The following is a 26,724-nucleotide window of genomic DNA, read 5'->3' on the forward strand; positions in this document are numbered from 1 at the left end:
CTTTGGATGTCAAGCTCAGAAGAAAAAGCGTGAAGAAAAGAATAGAATAAGAAAACAGATTTAGAGAAAACTATTAGCTCCTAAATCGTAGATGTAGATTAGCAACACACAATAAGGTATTGATATATAACCAAATAATTAAACCTACATGGACGCATGGCTTGCAGCTATGGGGTTGTGGCAAGCAGACACACACCAAATGAATACAAACTTTCCAGAATAAGGTCCTTCGTAATATGATGAGTGCTCCGTGGTATATGCGCACTTATGACATTCATAGGGATCTAGTTGTCGCTCAAGTAAGTGAGGAAATCAGAAACTATACCATGAAACATAGGACGCGTTTGGAACATCATGTCAATGACGAGAACTCTCGACTTATAGAGCAGAGGGTTTAGACAAAAAGATTAAACTCGATTTGGCTTAACGAGATCTCGCGATTTAGCCCAAAGAGCTGTAACAGTTTGACAAGTTTTTGATAGTTTATGACAATCCAGGTGCATTTTACAAGGTCTCCTCCTATGGGGGAAGTTAGAAGAAACACCAGGGAAGTTTATATAGAAAGAAGGTCTAAAACATACAACAAAAGTGAAACCTCTGAAGATAATGTAAAAGGCCCGTAACACCATGGATCAATGGTCGATCGCGTATAAGCGACTTGGAGAACCTGTGTAATGAGCTGAAAGAAGAGATCTGAAAACTTAAGAAAGAAAATTTAAGATTATTGAGATAGCAGAATTCAGTTTCAAATGGCACCGAGAAAGACAAAATAGGTGTGATCATGTATGAAAAAGATGAGGAAGAGTTGGCTAGAGAAAGCGATTGGATTCTTAAAACTCAAAGAAGAGATTCTTAAAACCAAAAGAAACTCAAAGAAGAAAAAAAACAACAGTTCACCAGAAATGGAACCGACACTAGAAATTAATAGCACCAAGGTAGGGAAATCTCCAGTAAATGACCAAGGTAGTTGAATGTTCAACTAAAAAAACATAAACCTCCGCTGGTAATAGTAAGTAATGTAATTATTTACACGCAACTAATAAGGATCCTCAAAGAGGAAAGTATTAACATGAAGGTAAACATGATGAACAACAATCAACTAAAAATAAATGTTAAAAATTAAAATGAATATAGACAATTAACTAAAGCTGTTAATAAGGTCAAAATGGAATGTCATACTTATGAAAATAAATTGACGGGGCCAATTAAAGTAATGGCCAGAAACCCACATTCGTCATTCACAGGATATTAAATTTAAACTCATCCAAAGGGGTTTGAAATGCGTAGATGTGATAACTAAAATTAAAAAAATAAAAGAAAATGATGTAAATACTATTAAAAAGTTGCTCCGTTACACCGAAGACATAAATAGAATATATAAAATAGAATATTTTCAGCACAAGAGAGTAAAAGTTGAGCACCTAAGAAATAATGGATCCATCCCGCAATACAAGACTCGACAGAGGTTCAGTCATACACAAAGGTTTTGCCAAAGAGGATCTAAATGCGTTTAATGTGCTGGTAATCATATGACGACAGAATATAATACGAAATATAATTTTCAGGCCAAGTGCGCAAACTGCAACGAGGCATCCTGGTAGTTACCAAGGTTGTTTAGTAGCTAAGGAATTGCAAAAAAAGGAGAATGAAAAGGAATCGGCCTAAGCGGGTCCTGGGTAATCATGAAGGGGCCCCAAGAACGAATAATGCTTTTACATCAAATAAGGTAAAAAACTGTGTTACATACTCACATGTGGCTTCCAAAATGGTAGAAAATTATATAGATTAAAGACCTAAGAAAGGCATGAATAATAAAGAAACAATACAATGCAAAAACCTAAAGAAATTGACGGTAGCATATTGCAAATTATGCAAGACGTGCTACAAAAAATTGACGAAGTCGATTATAAGGAATTGACACCGAAGCGATTTTTGAAAAGTGTCAGTAAATAAAATACGAATTGGTACGTGAAACGGTAATGGCGTTCTAAGTAGGAAGCACGAATTGGAGACTTCTTAGAGATAAAAATATCGATGTATGTCAGAAATTCACTTGGAAAAGACTTGGATGTATATATGCTGTAGGGCAACCACTCAAGAAGGAAGTGCTATTTTAATTACGGAAAGCATGAAGCATGATGAGGAATCCAAAATAGAGACGGAGGGGGTTCAACTTGTTATGGTTAAAGTTGAATTTACCAAGCAGGACTTCGATGTTGGTTCATTATATTGTCCACCGAGAACATAAAAAATGATATTTTTAAGCATCTGCTATGCCCGGGGGAAAATAGATTCTTACTGGGAGGTGACTATAATTCCAAACAATTGAATTGGAGCTTTAGATTGATCTCAATTAGAGCTAAAAAAACGAAGAAGGCATTTGGGAATCGGATTGTTTCTATCATTCTACTGGCAGTCCGAATTATTGGCCTACTGATGCTAACAAAGTCCAAAATTTTAATGACTTTTTTTTATCTAAAAGAATTTTTTGAACTTGGAAGATAATTTTAATTTGAAATCCGATCACTCTGCTGTAATATTGACGCTTAGTGAGAAAATACCAAACAAACGGAGCCTATTTACTTTAGTGAATAAAACCACGGATTGGGTAGGATTCAAACATGATGTTATTAGACATATAAATTTTAATGTTGAACTGCAGACAAGAAATTAACTGGATTTTGAGGTGGGGGGTTTTATCAAACTGATACAGAGAGCAATCTGGAAAAATACAAGATTCTCTTAATTGAAACCTGTATCAAGTAATTATCCTAAAGACAGAACTGATTTAATAGTACAAAAACAAAGGGCTAGATGTAAATGGCAAGAGTCACCTAGACGACAAAATGATTCTGAATAGACTTTCTCAAACACTCAAAGAAAGATAGGAAATTTTAAATTAGTATTATACGAGAATTAAAGGGCGAATTATTCATAGTGGAAAGCAACGACGAGTACCAAGAAACTGATAAAGCAAATCCGTCCACTGAAAAAAGAAGATGGATCATGGGCAAAAAGCAACAGGGATAAAGCTGAACTATTTGCTGGTCATTTAGAAGGAATTTTTCCACCAAATTATTTCAATTCTAATGCTTGTTTTGTAGAAGAGTTTGATCTGGATGAAAGAATTATGACTTTATTTAATGAAAAAAAAATTTGCCAATCGAAAAAATCGCTTAAACAGAATGGTTATGATTCTCATTAAAATCGAATCAATTCTAATGCTTGTTTTGTAGAATATTTTAATCTGGATGAAAGAATTATGGCTTTATTTAATGAAAAAAAAATTTGCCAATCGAAAAAATTGCTTAAACTGAATGGTTTTGACTCATTATTGCTGAGATATTAAGAGAATTGCCGAGAAGGGCTATGACATTTTTGAAAAAATTGATAAATGCAGCAATTAACCTGAGGTATGCTCCTAGTTCTTGAAAGGTAGCGGAAGTTATTAGGAAAACTGGGGTAACCCTTGAATGAGGCAAATTTATATAGACCAATTACAAATATATGAACCAATTACTCTACAAATATTCTATACTTCATTTTAAACATTGATAAACTAATTCACACTCGTAACGTGGCGGTGTCTTATAAATAAAACTAAACTAACATCTCTAAATGATTCGCGACGCTGTTACTTGAGCATATTTTTCTAGACCCATGGCAAATCTCCCAAGAGCTCACAAAACTCCGTTCGAAGCATTTGAGGCTTAACCGGGACTCATCCTCTTCCATGCTTCCATGACGACACTCTAAACCTTACCCATCCTTTTCAGATTCGCTCCAACCACCAGTCTCAAGTCCCGACGACTCAACGAGAGCAGGTCTCTCCTCCGCTCCCTGAAGGGCTCACAAATTTCTTGGAATACGCCATTCCTAGGCGCCGGCTCCATCAGTAATTTTTAACACCCTTAATCCAGCTATCAAAGATCTGTAGGCTTGAGAGTGATTGTTAATAAAGCTAAAGGTATTGTTTTGGATTAATACTAATGTTATCATGGTTCTAAATATTTTAAATGTACCTCCATGATTTTTCAAAACTACTATTATTAAATTTAGTCGTTCATCATTGTTTTTCCTATTAGTTTTACCTATATTTTTAGGAAAATTCTTAATATTTTAATCTTAATTGGCTCGGTATAGCTTCCTTGTTTACATGTTTTTTTCTTTTTGCTGATGTATTGAATAAAACATTTTTCAAACAATAATCAGATTCTACCAAATGATCTGGACACACTTGTACAGCATTAATAGAACACTATTTATTTATAGCACAAGCTTGCACCACTTTGCACACATTATTCCATCTTTGGGAAGCTAAGTTTTTTTAATTAGTTATCTGATTAAAAAACTTAAATAATTTGCTTTTCTGGTTTTTTACCTTCAAAATTCTTATAGCTTTTATTTTATACTTTCCTATTTCTAATTTTTTTTTAAAAAAGTGTCACTTTAACTTAGAACTTAGAAGTTACATTTAGGTAACTTCTAAAACTTAATTTATAATTCTTTTTTTCTGAATTACTTAATTTTTATTTTTTTTCTTTATCTGAACAATTCTATCAAACAAATGCATTCAATTGTGTCCAATAACGTCATCTGATAAAGTTGTTAATTTGGCAATTCATTTTGTGCATTGCCTTGTTTACGTATGACGAGCTTATCATTTTAAAGACTTTTACAAAACTGTCTGATTCAATTTGTTAATGTTACTGAAACAGTTTAACAGTTTATGTATTATTACAGTTTATCCTAACTAGCCCCAGAAGTCTATTAAGTAAACATTTTTAATTTCAAAATTACCAAACCAATAAAAAAGATTACAAGCAATCAATATATTGGAAAATCCGATAAACTGAAAGTAAAATGCTAATCAAAACCAGATTTTCAAACTTAAATTGGTGATGGAGTTCATCTTATACGTTATTCAAACAATTTTTGAAATAATGGACATATGAAAAAATAGTTTATGAAAAATATGTCTCAACACATCAATTGTGCATCAATATCAAAATTAAAAGAAAAGTATCGTACGCCTGCTTATTAAAAATTATCAGAAATTTACAGAAATATGGTGTAATGGTACTTAGATATCACATAAGTATAAACAATAGTTTGATTTTTATAAGGAACTCATTTAATACATAATGACTTCTTTGGATATAATACTTAAACATTATAATAAGCTCATTCTTTTGAATAAAAAAAATATGCTTGCATCTTCTCAAAATATTTAAGGAAAGATTAAATATTAAGAAAATATTTTTTATACAAAGGAAACATAAAATACGTTTTTTTACCCGTCAAGACATGTTTTGTAACTGAAAGCGTCTCAAATTCGAAGTAAATGTAGCTTTTGTTTATTCTAAAGAATTAACCAAAAAAAAAGTTTTACACATGTAAAATATTCTTTATTTAATATATGTACATAATATGCAAATATACCTACGTAAATGTGTTTGTATATTAAATACATATCCATGCGTTTTTTCTTTTATTACATATTTACAAATTATTTTAGAATTTAGTTACTTAAAGCAATATCACTATTTTGGAACAGTTTGTTTATTTTCTGGAGCAACCGTTTGACCAGTTTCTAATTCTATTGTCTTATCATCATTTTTTTTATCAAAATTCCATGGTTGAACTGCTGCTGTTCCAAAAATCATGAAAAATAAGGCGGGTGTAATATACACAGCTGAGCCTACAAAGAAAACGTATTTCCACTGTTCTAAAGTATTTTCGTCATGTGTAAAGGAAGCAACGACCAGAGGTGAGAAAAATCCAGGTGTTGTTCCAAAAAGATTTATAACACCATAAAGAGTCCCAGCATAATTAGGTGCGAGATCCTTTAGTTATATAAAAAAATTTTAATAAAATCATTTTTTTTAAATTTATAGAATTAGTTAATTGTACTTGAAACAAGCAAAAGTACCTGAGAATTTTGTAAATTAGTAACAGAAGCTGCCCCATTAAATCCTTTATACATACATTTATATAAAAAAATTTTTAAAGAAAAATTATAACGAAAATTTGTTTTTTGAAAATGCAAAGCAGTTATTCAAAATAATAAAAATGTTATTAAAAATAACATTACCTAATGATAACGTAATAATTGTCACACAAACATACGGATCTCTTCCCACTAAACCAAGCAAAATCAGAAATAAACCCGGTATAATATGAGCTGAAAGTAATATCATTTTATTTTTCACTTACTATGCTTCAAAATAGAAATCTTACAAAAAAGGCAAAATGATTTTCTAAGTTTTGTTGTTTGCAGCCAACTCTTTCTTCTTATAAGATCTGCCACAGCACCAAAACCGAAAGCTAGCAGCAAACGCGCTAAATGTGGTAAACTTGAAAGAAATCCTGCTTTGGCCAATTGAAATTTGAGAACCTAGATATACATACATTATATACATAATTATTTATTACTTGAAGTAAAATTAGTATGTAAATAAAATCTTACCTCACTTAAAAATTTGGGAGCTGCTGTTATTAAAAATGTTAGACCCCACATATTTCCATAATGTAACAATAATAATGCAATGAATGGTAGTGATGTCAATAATTTTAAAAAAGGTGGCCATTTCTACTTTATGTTATTTTAGTAATATGAATTTTAATTTACTGTTCAAAGTAACCTTAGAAAATTTACGTACCCTTTTCTTTGATAAATTTTCCCCTAAAGAAATTTCGATATATTTTTGTTCATCAATACTAATATGTTTGTGCTTAGCGGGAGTGTCGGCAACAACTAAGAACCATATTATGCAAATCGCAAAGGAAAAAATTCCAGAAATATAAAACGCCCAATTCCAGCCCATCGATTCAACGATAACAGCGCTGAGTGGCAATGTTATAACAGTACCGAACGTGCCACCCATTAAAGCTGCTACGAATTTCCCTTTTTCATCTGGTGGGGCCCATTGCGATATAATATTGTGGCAAGAAGGATATGTTGCACCCTAAATTATCATAAAATATTTAATTAAAAGTTATACGTAAAATATTAAAAGTATTGGTTAGTCATACTCCTAATAGACCAATTACAAATCGAACCGCAAAAACAGCTCCCATTCCTAAACTTGCAGATAAAGGAGTTAAAACAGTTAAAATTGCACTTGCTGAGATAAAAAATGAGAAGAAATAAAGTATGTTTGGATTGTACTATACTAATGCAGTATAATAAAATAGAAAATGTTATACCTGCTAATGTTGCTCCAGCTACTGTTTTTCCTCCAAAGCGTTCTGCTAGAATTCCTCCCGGAACACTTGTTATCAAATAGCCGTAAAAATATGCTCCTAAAAGGTTAGCTTGATCATGTTGTGACCAATTATAACGTTGACCGTACTAAATACAAATTAAAAAAATCGGTATAGAATGTGCATTATACGTATGTACATATTTAAAAATTTAATATTCTTTTCTTACATCAGGTAATGGTGTGCTATCGTTGCTTGTTGGCTCAACCATTGCTACTAGGTTTATGGAGAAATTTACCTTCATCATATAATTTAACAGACAGGCCTAGGAAAGAATTTTAAAATTTAATTTATATTTCTTATACTGTTTGGACACTTAATTTGTCCGTTTTATTTAGTTTAAAAACGGTTTATAATCGAATCACTAATCAAATTTTAATTGCCAAAATTTCAGCAAAGCCATCGCTATTTATTTATCGAATAATAGCATTGAACTATTATTTTTAATATTTATTATTTTTAATTTTTAACAATTTTTTTATAACCATTTCCCTGTAACAATATTTCAATTGAGTCTACTAATATTAAGTATTGAGAATTTTAAATTTAAACACTTAAATTTTATATATATACTCGAATTTTTAAATGCAGAAAATTACTACAAATATATTCATTTATTTTCTTTGTTTTTCATACACACTATATGCCTACATATACATATATATACATACTATATACAATACAAAAATCAGTATAATACAGTAAAAAATTCTATATACTCTTATTTAAATTGTATAATTAAAAAGTGAATTTGCCAGCGTTTTTTTAAAGTTGAACCAAAAAAAAATTATGGTTGAAAAGTATAAATAATGTATCCGTCTATATTTTTATTTTTTGTTTTATTAATTGTAATTTCAAGCTTTGTTAACTTAAATAATATATTATTCTGTAAACCAGTACATAAACATAAAATTATAATTTTTGTATAATCCTAACTGCGTTTTTTTATAATTCAGTAGAAAAACAAGTGTTTTTAAATTGTTAACTAAAATAAACATAATGTATATAAAGCATCAAAAAACAAGTTTTCGTACATACACTTTATGAAATTTTATATTTTAGCCCTAAATTTTCGGAAATACATACATAATAGAATTCTTACTTGTTTTTTTTCTTTTAAAAAAGAAAATGTTAGACGTTTTATAAATGATACACAGGATATTTTACAATTTCCACATGTAGTTTCAGACCACTTTTATACTTACCATAAATAGCATGGATGCAACCCAAAACCTTGTAGGTGGTTTATCTATTGAATAATGTAATAAAATAAAATAGTCAATTTTCAATTCCAAATTAGTTAATCGTTAATTATATTATATTGACATCTATAATGATTTGATTAGGGAGTTTCTAATATAAATAATATTTTTAATAGGAATTTATTTATTTTTATTTATTCATACGTTAAATTAATTATCATATATATTTATAAAAACATTTTCAATTTGGGATTGATGAATAATATAGGAGAATTTATTTCCAAATTAACATCAACGTGAAAAACAATTTTAAATTTAGAATAATTAAGAAAATATTGTTATAGTGTTAAAATTATTATGCATATGATACGATAATTATTCTTGAGAATTAATTGCCTGGCCTTAACATTAAGTCGGTTTTGGTAAATCTTTAAATTAAAAGTGAATAAATATAATTAGAAAATAATGTGCCAATTTCTTTAAAATAATTAACAACTAACAAATAGTGTTGTTTAAATTTATATTGTCTATATTTACACACATATGCATATATCAGTCGGTCTAACCTTCTTAAAATATTCCTGTGAAAAGTTTTTTTTTGGGATTATTTACTTAATATTCTCATTAATCGAATTGGCCAAATAAATAGTTGTTTTGATTACCAAAGTTATTAATTTTTGATGAAGAAAAAATTAAAAGAAGCATTTACACAGCAATGGAACCTAACGTCTAATTAGGTGAGCTAAGATTAAAAACTATATCTTGCAAGACATTAACTGTTGATTTAGTAAAGCTTCCATTTTCAGAAAAATAAGGAACAAAATTCTCATACTTTCGATCGTTACAAAACGGATAAAAACCAATTGGTTTCCCAGACGATTCAATAATATGTTCAAATATGTCTTCCAATTAATAAGTCATCGTTTAATAGTATAAATACATATTTACATCGTGTTCTTGTATCATCTATATTAATTCCATACGGAGCTTTCATTCACGGAATAGTCTGTTCCATAACAATGAAGTAAAATAATTTTTCCTGGTTTTAGTACTTGCTTTAAAATGTTAAGTTTTAAAAAACAGCTCCCTTTTACATGTACGTACATACGTACGTATGTACATATAAGCATAGCTATATGTATATACATAATATATTTGCTTAACAAATAGAAATAAATTTATATATTCCTTATACTTACACTTTTTTAAATATGTGGCTGCTGAAATAATCATTTTTTAAAATTTTTTGTAGAACCACCAGAAAATTTTAAAATAAAATATCTAAAAATAAATAAAAAAAAATATTATTAGATATAAATTCATATATGTATGTATGTATGCACATAAAAGTTTGTAAAATAGTGATGTTTATATCATATACAAGTAATTTAAATTTTGACATGTAATTTTTGATTTTTTTTGTTAAATAAAAAACGTAATAAAGTTAATTACAGTCAAAAACTCAAAAAGACCTCCAGGGTTTTCTTGCTTAGAAATCTGCTTATTAACATGCGGAATATGTTTATTATTAAATAAGTTTATGTGTAAATGTTTATCATATTCTATTATGAAAATTTATATGTATGTATCTTTTTCGAAATATTTATTGAAACTTGTAATGTAACTAAACTTCTTAGTTTTTAAAATATTTATATAAGTGCAAATGTGGCAAATATCTGAGGAATAAAATCTTTTTATATATACGTTACGAATATGTAATTATAATTTATATATGTATATGAAGTTATGATTCAATAAAATTATTTATTATTCTAATTAGTTCCAGCGAAGGACTTTCTCATAAAAAAGAATTGTATAGCAGATACTGAGAATTTTTTTTTTGGAAATCTATAGTTTTTACATTTTCTATAACAAGCCAAACAATCTTCAACTTATGACTTTAACTATACGTTATGTTATTCAGAGAATATTTTGCAAATGGAAATTGGAAATTGGAAACATTATAGTGAATGCAGAATATTGTAAACATTAGGGCACTTTTGCATTTATAGGGTACGGTAGTGTTATAACTTATAGAATACTGTCTTGACATAAAATCAAGATTAATATTATATTACTGATTAAAAAAATATGCTCATTAAATATAAATAATACCTTCAGAAAAATAATTTCCTGGAATTCTTTTTCGTTATAAATTTGTATATTTTTTCCAAACAAAAGGCACAAATCATTATAGATAACACTATAATTTTAATTTTTAATATAAAAAAATATAGTAATTTATGATGGAACAGGTAACTAGTTATATAAAAGATACCAAAATTAATTTTAAGTACCATGCAGTTAAATCATTATCTATTGATAAAGTTTTTTAACACGAGAGGCATACTCGTGTATATTTGCATTAAGTTTAGTAAAGATATTTAAAAAAAGATGTACAAAACATTATTTGATTTGGGACATATACATTTAAAGATATTATAGAATATGGCAAGAATCAATTGAGAATCTTCACCGGCGTCTTGATGATTGAGAGCGCTTGCAGATTTTACGGGGATAAAGAGCACAATACATCCTCGTATGCTGGTCGCGGTGCACTGTGACCCCACCTGAACAATCTACAATCTAGGACATATACATAATTTGGTTCTTATTTAATTTTAAAAATAAGTCATGTTTTTTTGTTTAATTTTATTGACTGTTGTTAAGAAACATCGCATTACGCATTATGAATTTCAGTCAATCTATAACTAATATCCGACAATATTAGAAAGATTTCATTTTATGAAAAAACGTTTTGCAAATCGAAAAGAAATTTATTATACATACACTTTATTACGACTAGAAAAGGATAAATGACATCGAGACACTTTAAAATTTTTTTGAATCGTGATAATTTAATTGGGTGTTATTACACGCACAGTGCTCTCCACAGTTTTAAACTGAGGCAACATATAAAATTCGAAGTTGTTTCTTTGAGAAACAAGTCATGTAAAATCTGTTGTTGTTTCTTTGAGCGATTGTTTCTTATATGTCAGTCAGTTAAAACAATGTGTCAACTAAACAATACTACTTCCATGTGTCTTATCAAAATTCAGTTTTTATTTGCTTTGAAACAAGTCGTTGCATAATTTGTAGAAAAGGTCACCTATGCACAAAGACCTGTATAATAAAAATAGTAGAAATAAAAACCATATTAAATAATTATATTTTTTCTAAAGCTTCTCTTTAATCTACATTATATGTATGTATGTTGTAAAACATAATATGCGGCTGATTATAGAAAATAGATATAATAGCTTCATATAATAAACAGCAGTGGTGCATTGAAATATATCGCTTGATTCTACGAAAAGGATCAACTGGTAGATAGAACACTAAGAGTCCTAAATTATAAAGAGTTATAAAAAAAAGCTTAAAGTTTTTTTTTTGATTTTAGAATTTGTTCTTATTTATTTTGCAAACAGCCATAGCTAAGATAAAAGGGGTTATTGACAAAATTACAGGGCAAAACCGTTGTTTTCAAAAATTTCAAAATTAGTTTTTTTAAACAGTTGTATACTTGTTAAACGACCAATTGCACCACCATTCCATATCTAACACAACCTGCTTTCATATCAGACAGCTTACTCTTTCTTCTAAACAGACAGCAAAAAAAAATTTTTTTATAACGAAAAAATATATAACAAAATCAAAACATTTACATAGATTTAACTAGCATTAATTTAGATTGAACAATAAAACAAAAAGGGTTTCAAATCATCGTACTGGATAATGTGCTGAAAAAAAGCAATAATTTATTACATGGAAATGTGTTTTGTATCAAAAATGCAAGCATGATTTTTATATTTTATTAGAAAGAACTAGTCATATTTTTCAGCATGTGGGTGTTGTGTAATTTATATTGCGTGTTAAGTATTGGTAGTAAAAGTGGCATGCAAACTCGATTTGCTTTTAATTTTTCAACCAAAACAAAATTTTATATACATAAATAATTAATAATGATGATAACGAAAGATAAAATATTATAGGTATCTTGTCAACAAAAGATATTTTTTAGGTTCCATTGGAATTACTTTAATTACTATGTATACATTTATTTTATTATTGTCATAAATTTTATCATAAACATAAGTATTAGTCAAAATTTTGCTCATGTTTTAAAAAACTTTTTAATTTTTACCTTTTTAATATAGACTAAAATTAACAGCTGTTTTTCCAAAGATTTAAATAAGTTGAATAAAATAGAAGAAAGGCAACCAGCTTTAATTAAGAGGAACTTTAAAAATATATAGAAAAATACATTAAAATCTCAAATTTTAAAATTACAAAGTTCATATGAAGATATTATTATGGCAATAATATTGTTGTTATCATTTTAGTTATCTAGAAGATATTTGTTTCATTGCTATTACATGTGTATAATAATTAGGTTACACAAATTTATCTGCGAGAAAAACTGAAAATACTTTTGAGTTTCAATCCGAAAAGTATGCAAATACTTTTTTTTGGAATTGGTTTGACAAAGAAATACCAAAATAAAACTTAGAACACTAAAGAAAAAAAGAAAATTAAAAGACAAAAAGGAACTTATTTACCATAAAATCAAGCTAGTTTTATGGCCAAAATTTAATTTTGTATTTATTTCTCATTTATATATTGAAAATGTACTTATTTTTAATGAAACAACTTCTGCAGGACGGGAAAGAGGTATGTTTAATCGTTATATCCGTTAAAAGAACTTTCATTTAATAACAATATTTTTGGAGGAAAACTTACCTTCTTGAAAAACATATAATTTTGAATATGTACATATATAGTTTTATGTTATATAATTAAGGAATCGCAAGTTTTTTACGAAAACTGCAGAAATGAAATATTGCAAGTCCATGCAGGCTCGTTAGCACGCAAATATTTAAATGTGTTCACGTACACATTTATTACAGTTCTTTAACATTTTTATATGCAAAATAAATATTCAATTCTTATTGTAAATATTAATAGAACATAATCACAATCATTCATCTTTAATTATTTTAATTAAGAAATACGTAATATGTACAAGTCGAAAAAATATTCTAAAATTGAGCAATTCTTCTCATTTCAGTTTTACTTGAAATTAGTCTTTGTTTAATAAATTCATTCATTATACACATACATATATCTTCATATGATTTATATATTGTACTGATTACTTTAATAAGAGCAAAATAATTAAAAAAAAAAACTGTTTGATTACTTGTGAATAATTCGTTTCAATCGAAATTTTAAAAACTATTTAGTAAGATTATATTATTTTATTACTTGATTAGATTTTGTCATATTTATACTAAAGGGTGTCTTAAATTAATTTAATTACTTAATTTAATATGTAGTTTTTTATCAAAATATTTTATTGGACGCATACATATATATTATGTATAAAATTGTATATATATAATAATTGTTAAAAATTTATTGTACATACAAGTTTCATTGTTTTTAATACAACAGTTTTGTTTTTAATTCATTCGTGGTGATTTTTACGACACTTATGCTTGCGAGTTATATACATACATATATATATTTGACTTCCAATTTCACTTTCAAATTGTTTAAAAAATTATAAACAATTGTAAAATTTGAAATACGTGAAAACCATGGCATACTAAAAGATAAGCAAAATTTTGTAGTAATGTAAAAAGGAATTTTACAAAATTAATAGATAATTTTCCAAATCCTTAATACCCCAAAAATGTTTTTTGAAAGCAAAGAGGAAATTTTCTTTGATTCGAAAAAGAATTTTTTTTTTAATTTTTTACCAATTTACTCGAAATTTTATATCTGGTTATAAAAACAATGAGCCATTAAATTTTACAGGAATATGAAGGCTTGCGCACAGAACTTTTACTAAGACCAGTTTTTACATATTTTATCATATCTCAGAAATTGCTTAATAAAATTTCTGGAAGTTAAATATTTGAGTTTTGGTTATTTGTGAAATTAACTGGGAATTTGCATCTAAATCGATTCACAAAATATGAATTCACTAAGTACCAAATTTACATTTTTCCAATAAAATCCAGATAACTGTAAATAGCTGTAAACAGAATACTGCGTAGAACTGCAATTAAATTAAAATACTATCATAATTAATGCGAATTTAATTAATTGAACATTCAAAAACGAATTCGTTTCTTATAATTATAAGAAAATCCGAACAAAAAGGCCCAAATTTTTAAAATTCGTTCTTCATTTTATACTTATTCCTGCAAGACAGAAGAGTCATTTTTTTTCTACTTTTTCCTTTCTTCGTCTCTTTTAAGTTATTACCCCTCATTCTTAACAATTTTCAACAACGCATCTCAACAGTTATATATTTCTTATCATAAAATGTAATTAAATATGCAGTTCAAATAACCTTATTTACCAATAACCTAGTCTTCTTTTAATTTGATTCTCATTTTAAAAGTACGCAATATTTATAACATATTAATATTTCTAATGCTGGGAATTGGCATTTTTGCAAATCGTTCGTTTCATCAGGAATTTATTCGCAATTTAATTGAAGCAAAGCTTTTAAAATCAAAGTGTACCATTCATTGATAGTTTTTAATTTGTTTGTGTTAAATGAATTTTATTTATACTCTTTCCGAACCGCTACATGTTTTTTATTTTTATTTTTGTTTCTTAAAACATATTTACGCAGTCCTTGCAGAAAACCGCACAAGTTAAATTTTTTTGAAAACAAAATTCAAAGCATGTCTGTTCTTTTATCTTTTTATAGGTATAACAGCGTTTATATATACTTATAAATGTAAACATTGTTATATATATAATAAATATATAAATAAGTTATAAATATGCAAGAAAAAACGGTAAACTTTATTAAAAAGAAGAAGCGCGAAAGTTGTAAAATCTGTTCAAAAAACAAATTATTTAAAAAATTCAAAAATTACCATAACTAAATTTTATTGCCTTCGCAAATATTATATGCCTTCTCTATTTAACGTTAGATAAACGCATAACAAAAAAGAAACCTTCAATTAAATTTTAGACGTATTTTTTGAATGTTTGCTATAATTTACAAATTCGTTTTTTTTTGTTTATTTGGTCACAAGACTAAACTAAAATGTATATATATAACTGTACCCATGCATACTGATTAGTATTACGTATTCGTAAAATAGAAAATTTCGACAATTTATTTATTAGATATTCACGTATTTACATTTTTTTGTTTACTAGTTCATTCGAGTCGTCATCGCTGTTAGCACATCAAAGATATTTAAAAAATAAAAATATATCTAAATTTTAACGACTTTCTGGTTTTCACGAAACTTTCTCTAATTATTGTATCATAGTAAATATACTATAAGGTCTTTCAAAAGTAACCACCTAATTTACGTTTCCTTTTTTCTGTAGTCAAATGTTATGTATACCTATTATATTTTAATTTCTACAGGTTTTTATAAAAAGCCTGAATAATAATGAACAATTAATTATGTGTGAAAAATTAAATTATTATTTATTATTTACAAAAATCTAGCTTTCACAAAAAATCTAAAATTTTCGATGAGTCATTGATTAGTGTACTAAGTGATTCAATATCATTTCGCACAATTAGTTTTTTATGATACTTGAATCTATTTATAAAAAGACCGTAGAGAAAAAAGCAATTGAAGTATTCACCTTTTGTCACCAATATGTACGAATTAGTTACCACACAAGAAGGCGTTTTTTCTAGTATTGGGATATCGCATAAAACGATCTTTTGTGACCCATCTATGCTGAGTTCGATTTTTAATTAACTTAAACTGAACAAAAGTTTTGTAAAAATGCTTTAGAAATTTTACTAGAAAAACTTTAGTACTTTTACTTCTTTTACTAGAAAAACTTTTGTAGACTTTTGAGCGACTCTTTGTTTTTAAATTATAAAACATCTTTTGATACTAAAGTTCAAAATGTTAATTTCGTATATATAACCTAAACCATTATTTATAGACACAGATACTGAAGTTATATACAAATTCAATAAATATTTCTTTCGCAATTTTTTTTTGGTTGAGAGTTCTATGATAGAAAAAAAATTTTCGAAGCTCTTGAAAAAATAAAACATTGAAAAAAAATTAACAATTGTTGTTAATTTTTTTTTCCAATTTATTGTTTTTATAATTTTTTGGCTATTTAATTATAATGATCTTAAATAATTTAGCATATAATTATTAATAACCTGTTTTTAAAGACTTATATTAATTGTCAATTTATAGTTTCACTAATTAGTTTGAAAAATCTCCATGTAAAATGTATAACGTACATGTGAAAAAATTATTTTTAAAATAGAGTTTAAAAATTTCTAGTTATAGACACATAACAGATCACATTGTTAAAGTGTTACACAAGACGATTAAAGTATTCTTCAATTTAATTATTCTAAAAGTAAAATGTTTTTCAAAAAATTATATATACATATTTAAAGTTCAATGAAAGAGTAAATAGACGCCTTTTCGTTAATGAGCCTAAAAAGTACAACAAGACATAAAATCGGCCCATAGCAAAGATTGAGTTTCTGAGACCTGGCATATCATAAAAGTTGACTAAGCCATCCTATCCCCGGATTAAACTCATAACTTTTGTGAATATCGGTTTAGCCGATTTTGTGATACAAGTCTTTACAGACAGACAGATTAGCAAATATCTTTTTAAAAATACTCTATTTGTGCTTCCTTGGGCTTGGACTAATGAATCTCCGCTGAAAACTCAATATAAGAAATTTAGTGCCATCACAAAATTACCTTTCTTATTGTATGCAATGCGGTCAATAATTATAAAATGAGTGCTATAATTTGTTAAGTAATTTTTGAAATAAATAAAAATAACCCTCATTTCAAAAATAACCCTCATACAGTTAAGAACTATGTATATTTTAATTAACCTTTTATGAGAAAACTCTATGAATTGAACAATACTGCATGATGCGAACTTCAAAAAGTGAAGCATTAAATGTATTATGCATATATATATATATATATATATATATATATATATATATATGTTGTATATAGACATAAATAAATTCATCAAATTCAATAAATTTAAAGCTAAATCTTCATCAAAAGTATTTTTAAATGCCACAAATAGAAATCACTTTACAATCGATTTACCTTTTAGTAAATTGTAAAAAACGCAATATGTATATATGTGATAACACAATCGGCTACAAATATTTTGAATAAATAACTATAAATAGGAAAAAAATTAAACTTTACAGTTTATCTAAAGCATTTCACAAATATTATCAGACAACCTTTAATTTTTAATTGTAATTCAGTCATTAACTTCATTAATCTATAATTATTTTTTTGTAGGACTTTTTTTAAGTGCCACGTAAATTAACAATGACAATTTAATACGAATTTTTGATTTAAAAAAAAAGGTTAATATTTTCGTTAATTGTATGCAAATTTATTCAGGTGCAGTTATTAACAGATCGTTTACGTGTGTTTATTAATAATTTTTATATGTATACAAAAAGAAATTACATTCATGTTTTATAAAAATATATTTTATGACTAGAAACCTAATTATAACAGCGAGGTGATTTTTTTATTTCTTTATAATTGTGTCGCAAACTTCAAAATTCTTGTATTTATTTAATTATTAAAAAAATACCGCTTAAAATCAATAAAGGTTAAGTTTTTACAAATTACATATGATTTAACAGAAAAAATTATTTTTTCGCCATACAACATGTAAGAATTGTAAAGTTCATGCACACAAAGCGTCTGGAATAATACTTTTTAAATAAAAAAAGAGAGAAAATAATGACGTTTTCATTTTCTCAATATTTAAAGTTTTAAAAGGTTTGTAAAGTAAAATTTAGTGCTTTAAAAACTTTAAAATCTTACAGTCGAAACTTATGTTCTTTTGGGTTTTGTCAGAATTTCAAAAATTTTTAATTAAAAATAAAATAAACAAAATCGATTACCAAATGGTTTTTTCTAAGTTTCACACTTTTATAATCGAAAATCAAATTTTTCGGTTTTTTCATAACCAAAAAATTTTCGTTTATGTTTGATAAATATTTTGAAACTTGACGTTTTAAAGTTTTTAAATATTTTTTCAACTTTTCAATCAGATTTTTTTTTTACGAGAAATTACGTCATTGTTACTCTTTTTAAAGTTTTTTCAAGTTATACTAGACAGATCTAATATTTAAACTTCTACTTTATAAGTCATAAACAATTATTTTTAGTATTTCAAGTATGTTGAGAGCGGCCTTTTAAGCTTGTGCAACCTTATCCACACTATAATAACTTTAAGTAAAACTTCCGCATTAAGCTTAAATTTCTTAGAAATTTAAAAAACTTTTTAAACTATTATTCCTAAATTATTTCGCGAATTGATTCTGCGACAGAAAAGCAAATTTGGGAACTTTAATTGGATTTTACATAGTATGCGCATATGAATGTGTACCTCTTCAAAATTTTTAGAAATGTACGACATTTCATAAATGGAGTAAGTTGATTTTTTTACCAGTTTAAATGTAATAACATTTTGCCGTTATGATATTACATTTTTGATATCAAACATGGTTTTAGCTTCATATGCATATATTTTTTAATTTACTACTGCGTATAACAGCATACACCATTTTTATATATTTCACAAATTTTCTGCACTGTTCAGCATATTATGTAAGTTTAAATATACCAAAACATGACTTTGAAAAAATCATATTTTTTTCAAAAATCATATCCTATGAAACCATAGGTTTAAACCATATCCTGAAGTTTTCCTGTCGTAAAAATAACGTTTTTTCATTATAAATAATTTTTAGCAAGTTACCTTATTATTGATTTATTTCTTTAATTGTTTTTTGCTTTTAATTTAAAAGTTTATGAATGCTAGAAAATATTTCGAGGTGCTTCATTTTGCCTAGAAGGAAACTAGGTTGTTTTTTGGCTAAAACTACTTACATGTATTGTTTGTTGTTTTTTAAACTTTATATCATTTATAATACAAAAATTTTATCATATTATTTTAATTAATTTTAAATTTACCTTAGTTATTTTTGAGTAAGTAACATTTCGAAATATAAATACATATGTATATGTATTCATTTCTACCTAAACATTTTAGAACATTACCTAGCCTCTGCAAATATTTGTACGTTTATACGAATTACCAAAACTGGTTTTGCCTCTATCTTTATATGTATTTAAATAAAACAAAACGAGCAAAATTAATTATAGAAATTAGGGATAATTGTTGTATTGTTACTTAATAATAACTAGATTTTGCTGGTTGTATTTAGAAAACACTAAAACCGAAAATTTTGTAAAAAGTTTGTAAAAATTAGAAACCAAAAAAAATGTAACGACTTATATTTTTTCTGCATAATATTTATGTTACATAAAATATTAGGATGATATCTTTATTTAACTAATACACAAAAAAAAAGAAAGCAAATTTGACGAGTAACGGGAATACTTTTGTAAAAGTGTTTTAAATGCCAAAAACAAAAAAATCTAATTTTGTTCTCCTTTTAAATAATTAACTGTCTTTTTACTTTTTACACCCAAGTATGTTTGTACATACATATATGTTTATTTAATAATTGGCTATTATTAAAAAAGCTATAAAAATATTTAAAATTATTACTTTCAGTACATTATAAATATCTCATAAATTTCTGATATAAAATATCAATGAATCAATGTTCTCATAAGCCCTCTACATATCCGAAGTGTCCGAAACTTGATATAAGATCCAAGGCAGTATGATAGAATGTCCCCAGACGAACAAGAAAACCTTTCACTTTCGTTTTTTGGGCGCTTCTTCTTGAGTTATGAGGCCTCAAAGATAAAATTTTTGAAAGCCGTCTATTTTTTACATTTTTATTGATAAATCGGAAAATATGACGGGTCAAGAAAAATGAAGAGGTCTTTGAGCGCAAAATCAAAGTTTCATTTACTCATACTTTCACGTTATTTCAAAGTGATGTATTTTAACTTTCACTTTTACGTAACAAAACCAGCCAAAGATCTCAAGAATATATTGCATGAATTTGAAACAGTTTTACAGTAACTAATCGGTGAAGCCATTCTAGCAATATCTGTCTATTCGTCCGTATATTTATTTCCTTCAGTCGTATATACAATATTTATTTCTTTCAAACTTCAAAGATAGGTAAATTATTTCAATGAAATTATTTACCGATCTCATAATTTTTGAAATAAAACCATTTAAAAATTAAATTATAGGTAGGAAGTTTAATTTTCGTATAAGAACAAAATTTAATCTTGTTACAAGTTTAATTTTTGTATTTTAAATAATAAATTGTCAATTCGGTTTCAAAAAAAATATCTACAAATTATTTTCTTAAAACAAAATGATGAAAAAGAGTATTAGAAATACATTAGATGCACATCCAAGTAATTCGTTTAATACGTGTATTATATGTTTCAGAATTTTTCAACCAGAAAATTAATGCTCTGGCAAAGCAAAAAACATATCCATACATATACTTACAATTATATTAATTCCCAAAACAAATACGTACTTATTTGAAAACACTTATATAATAATTTTTAAATTAATAAAAACCTATTTGCGATATGTTAACACTGCTTAGTTCATATATTATAGCATATTATAGCGCAAATATAAATATACTTATGCACATAACTTAAAATAACCGTATAAATATTAATTTAAAATTTATATTTTTAGAACTATTCCAAAAATTTTTTGAAAAAAACTTTTTATTGGTTTAACTTTGTCCGTCCGTCTGTCCGTAGACATGTGTGCAAAACTTCTACATTCAAAAAAAAGAAAGCTGAAATTTCGTACATACATAGGCTTATAATAGAAACTTATTTCGTAGTAGAAGAAAATTTTTACTTGTCTCCGCCCCTCTTAAAATTGTAGCGCCTCAAAGACCTAAAATGTAATTTTTTAATTATTTATAGTAAGAAAACCACAAACATTTTCAAAATTCTGTAAACGCGTGAGAGTAATCACTGGCTTCTTCTACCGCCGCAGAGCCGTTAAACTTTACCGTTACCCAAAATACTTTTTATTCAAATTTTTAATATTGTCTTTCTTTTATACCGTAGATTGTAGAAGACTGGAATTTTAACAGTTTTGTTAGAAGAAAATCTTTTTCCATCTCCACCTCCTCTCAAGTTATATCCTCTCGAAATTTGTAAAATTTTAATTTTTGAAACCTTATATTTCCGAAAATGCAAGGTTTTCGAAATTTCTGTAAATGCCAAAAGCTAACATTAAATTACATGCCATTAAAAAATATAATTATTTCCGTGAACTCGTGCAATTAACCCTTATAGTTCCAAGCATTATGTTAACGAGTATTTCAATTTTTTTTCTTTTATTTCAAAAATTGCAACATTTTTCATCGCAAAGGTATGCAATTTTTGAAATATATTCGTATATAAATGACAATAATTTTAATAATGCGTATAGCTAGATTGTTTTTAAAAGCTATGTAATTTCACTTGTTGAAAGGAAAAGTGCTGCATTACAAACTATTGGTTTAACCAAAATTTATTTTAGAGTAATTTTAGTTGCATGCGACGATAAAGTTATTGTTAAAATTTATTAAATAATTTATTACCTAGAAAATACAATTGATTATACAAGGTGTTTCACATAAAGTGGCAAGTAATTTCACGGATAGTTCTTTGATCAATTTCCAGGAAAAAGTTGTATGGGTGGGGAATGTTGCTGATATTTTCGTTTCCAAGCTACAGCCTGTTGAAGAAAAAATTACCGTATTTTTCCAGTATAAAAATAAATGCTTATAACTTCGAAACCATGCGACATACAGTAACCATCTGTACAGAATCAGTATCTAAACGGCTGTACCTCAAAAACAAGAGTACCTGAACCCCTCCTCCCTCCAACCCATATAATTTTTTGCTGGAACTTAATTAAAGAATCATCAGCGATATTATTTGCCACCTTGTACGAAACACCTTGTGTATGTGCATGAATATATATTATTGTTTAGAATATTTTTATATGTTATAAAATGTTCAAAATTGTAACAAATTTTAAAATTTATTACCTTACTCTTCAATAAAAAATTAATATAATTATGTAACATTGTAATAGCGATATTTAAAATATCTGGAATTTAGTTGTATAAAAAAAAAATAAATCTGTTACACATTCATCATTTAAATAATACAGCTGTTACTGGTGGGAAGTTTTCAAATTAGAAGATTATGAGTTGATTACTTGAAAAATTCAAAATTTAATTGATTTAAAGTTAAAAAATTACACATGCTTTTTAAACTTCAATATATATGCGTATGTTTTCTACAATTAAAAATTTATATTTTAATTTTTATATACAATGCTGTTTATGCAACTATCATTGTTAAAATATACTACAATAATGATTCATAAGTACATTTTACAAAAACAAAAAAAAAAATTTTCTCATTTTAATATGCTTCCTGTTAAACATTTGATTACCCTATTTTTCAATTACTGTACTTAATTTTAAATTAACGTAAGCATAGGCAATTTTGTGTTTGAACTATTTAAAAATATAGGAGAAGATGTAACCAGTCAGAAATGTGCATCGATATTATTAATTTATATTAATTTTTAACTATATTTTCGATATTTTAATGAAATGTCGAACAATATCTTAAATTAAATGTGTGCACATACAAACATAACGAATATTACCATGCATTTTTGTTTAATTTTTATGATTTTTTCTTATACACATTTAATTACATGAAATTATTTTCATGAAAATCTGTTGGTAGTTCTTATCACACTTTCCATTCAACTTCCAAAATAGATTCTATACTAAAATTTTATACTGATATTAAAATAAATATAAAGATATTATACTGATAAAGGCTGCCGCTTTAGAAAATGCTTTAAAATTAAACATATGTTAGTACTTTTGTAGTGTGAAACCATAATTAATTCACAACTCCAACAAACTACAGTTTTCAAAATTTAGCACTAAGAATAATTGTGGTTCTTTTGTTTTGTTTGAGGGCAGATTTATTAATGTACTAAAAGTGCAAAGAAAAAATCGATAAATTAACAATAAGACGAAATCAAACTTTAAACAAAATAATTTAAATTGTTCATCAGCAAGAAAAATATAAAAAATAAAGAGTTATGTACATATTTATATGTATTAAAAATTTTTAAGAAAACAATACGTTATTATTGTATAGATAATTAAAAAAACCATTCGGTGAAATTATTTAATTTAAAATAAAAAGTCATTCTTTCGACTTTTTACAATATCGCTAAAAAAATTGCCTTATCAATAATCAAATTGCTCATTAACAAAATTTGGCACATAAAAATTTTTCGATAAACAATTTTATCAATAGATGCAATTAAAGAACATAATGTTCAATCAAAAATTATTATTATGACTAAATACACTTGCTTGTTAATCAAATTTACTTAATAATTATAATATGATAACTATAGATTTCAAAGGGAATGTATTGGTTAATTAAAAGGGAAAATATATATGTATATGGGCATAAATATGTACGTATATATATTTAAAATTTATAATTTGGAAAATGTTAAATCAATAAAAACTATTACCGCTAAAAATTTTATTTTTGTGCCGGTTTTACCGAAAATTAATTTCAATGGCAAATTTAAGGTTTAATTTGCATAATATAAATTGTTTTATCTTTTATTGTATAATTTTGCCTCTTTTATTAAAAATTGACTTTTAATTAATAGCAAGATAATGAAAAATAATTAAAAGTAATAGAAGCGAAAAAAAATATAAATTTTTGCTATCAAGTATTTTTGTTTTATCAAATTCGTTTTTTTTTTGGCTGTAATTTCATTTGAGAAAAATTTGTGTGTATATATATACGCAAATATAATACTAATTGCACAAAGTAACAAAAAAATGACTACTAAAAATTAAAGTATGAAAAAATTTCACACTTTGTATTGCCATTATTCCTCGAATAATTATTTATTATTAAATGAACTTACAGGTACAACAACGTGATTAAATAATCTAGATTTTTTATTTGTTTTTCATGCTTAAATGTGTATATACAACTATATATACAAGAATGTACATATTTTTTGTTTTGTAAACAACATGTACATACATATGTTAACAGATTTTATAGTAGGATGATTATATCACAGATAAAAAAATTCGGATCAAACTAAAGACTTGTAAAGTAGTGCATTTCCCTCAAACAAATGAAAGTACTTTCTTCTTTTTAACGAGTAATTATATACTCAAATTGTTTTTAATATACAAAAAATATTGCTTTTCGAATTAAAACAAAACTTTAGGAAAAAGCATTAAAAGGCCATAAAATGACAGATATTTTAAGTTATTATTCATAGTTTTTTATGCTAAGGCATTAATCGTTGATTGTTTGGGAGGCGATAGTTTGAAAGCGAAAGACTTGGAAAAAAATTGTTCCGATAAAGAAAATCATTTATTAACTTCTACAAACCGTGAAAGTCTTAAACATCTTCACCAATAGAACAGTGATGCCAAATTTTTCAAAAACAAAGGTGGAAAATACCTGTTGATTTTGATATCCATTTTTCTGTTGTAATGTTTAATTAACATATACTATTGTGATTCTGATACAATAAATAATTAAAAAAATGAAATTTTTGTGATTTTGATAGTACCTTTCAGAAGAGAATGATCGCTAAAAAATTTTTCTCGGAAGGATTCATTTGAATAAAAAAATTTTAGTTCTAAAGGGTTTATAACTAGATGTTTTATAAATAGTACCTATTTGCCTATGGGCGGATAAATAAACCAAAACAAATAACTATTTTTTTTTCAATTTTGTTTTCAATCTCTGTGAGAAAATATTGTTAGTTTTTAATATTTCATTTCGCCCTTATACGGATATAAATATTTACATACTTGAAAAAGGTAAAAAAACATCGTTTATATTATTTTCTTTAAATTAAAAAAGTAATTAAAATATTAAAACAATTTTTTTTTCTATCTTATCAAACATTTTGGAAATAAAAAGAAAGAGATTTTAAATGTTTTTTAATGACAAAGGCATACACACATAAGCGTGTATATGAGAATATAAAAAACAAATAAGCATTAATATTTTATACTTAATACGAGATTATTCCTGTACATGATTTAAATTAAATTTTACATATGTAAAACTTTACATACGTAAGAGTTTGTGAATATAAGTATATACTTTTAACAATATATTAAAAAAGTACAAAGCAATACAAAAAATCTTTTTTACCAACTTTTACAATCCCATATAATCAATTTCAATTGCAACAAGATTACTTAATCAATCCAGCAAAATTTTGATAGGAGGAATCTATTAAAATGCAGATCTAACATATTAACTTGAATTATTCGAATATGCAATATCCTAAAGAACACTAAAGTTGAATTAAGAAGAAATCAGAAAAACAATATTCTTAAAATTTATCCAAAATTATAGAGAAGATTTCATTTTAATTGATATTTGCATATTATGCAAATCAAAAATTTCAAAAAAACTTAAAGGTCTTGAAAATACTTGCATTTTTTATTCTTGCTAAAAGTACATATTTGCATTACTGAAAGTCATTCATTCATGAAAAAAAAAACAATTTAAAATACATTTAATTTACTACTATAATTTAAACTTCTATTCAGTTTTGATTAATGCGTACTGCCAAAATATATAAAAATATAATCTAAACGAAATTACGAAAAAAAGTTTTTTTACTTAAAAAAGCGTTTTCTCAATACAAAAGCAATTTCCGAATCCTTTATTTTCGAATTAAAAGTAAGTAAGTGCATTTTGTAGAAAAATTAATTTTTTTTTTAATTTTAACTTCATGAATTCATCATTCACTGCGTATATACTCACTTTTATTGATTTACTATTATAATATAATTATTATAAACACAAAGTCATTTTAACTTAATTATATTCAACTACACTTTAATAAACACTTTTATTTATTTTCCTTATTTAAAAAAATTTTGCGATATATTTTTAAAAACATTAAATTAATAATATAATTTATAAAATTTTATTAGATGTACATTTCAATTGTATACAACGTTCTTTTTACATTTGATACAGGAAACAAATACTTTATTATGTTTTAAATCATTTACATAGATTGTTAAATTTTTAAATTATAACGATTATAATCTCATTTGAACCGAACAATAAATAATATCCACAGCAATCAAATTCAGGCTATATTTTTTTTTTAACGCACAACTCATCCGATGTTAAAGCTCTACTGAAAATAACTAATTTTAATC

General features: G+C 26.1%; 1 protein-coding gene across 1 annotated transcript; it reads right to left on the reverse strand.

Annotated features, from left to right (window-relative positions):
- Positions 1 to 5,485: 5,485 nt before the first annotated feature.
- On the reverse strand, positions 5,486 to 26,672 carry LOC129606363 (sialin). Its single transcript, XM_055516667.1, has 12 exons — positions 26,318 to 26,672; positions 9,668 to 9,749; positions 8,472 to 8,515; positions 7,436 to 7,531; positions 7,210 to 7,354; positions 7,036 to 7,127; positions 6,663 to 6,968; positions 6,470 to 6,592; positions 6,241 to 6,397; positions 6,095 to 6,184; positions 5,933 to 5,976; positions 5,486 to 5,846 (listed from the first exon to the last, which is right to left on the reverse strand). The coding sequence occupies exons 2-12, from the start codon at positions 9,699 to 9,701 to the stop codon at positions 5,544 to 5,546; spliced, it is 1,434 nt and encodes a 477-aa protein (XP_055372642.1). The 5' UTR covers positions 9,702 to 9,749; positions 26,318 to 26,672; the 3' UTR covers positions 5,486 to 5,543.
- Positions 26,673 to 26,724: the final 52 nt, after the last annotated feature.

The sequence above is a fragment of the Condylostylus longicornis genome, unplaced genomic scaffold (genome assembly GCF_029603195.1).
Source record: "Condylostylus longicornis isolate FDR11 unplaced genomic scaffold, ASM2960319v2 ptg000018l, whole genome shotgun sequence".
In the NCBI taxonomy this organism is placed as follows: Eukaryota; Metazoa; Arthropoda; class Insecta; order Diptera; family Dolichopodidae; genus Condylostylus; species Condylostylus longicornis.

Excerpts from the sequence above, each read along its gene's own strand:
- LOC129606363 (XM_055516667.1), bottom strand. The coding sequence starts at position 9,701 with ATGATTATTTCAGCAGCCACATATTTAAAAAAGT. Across the intron at positions 7,128-7,209 it reads AGCTGGAGCAACATTAGCAG|CAAGTGCAATTTTAACTGTT; the intron begins GTATAACATTTT and ends TTTTTATCTCAG. Across the intron at positions 6,593-6,662 it reads AAAATTTATCAAAGAAAAGG|AAATGGCCACCTTTTTTAAA; the intron begins GTACGTAAATTT and ends AACATAAAGTAG.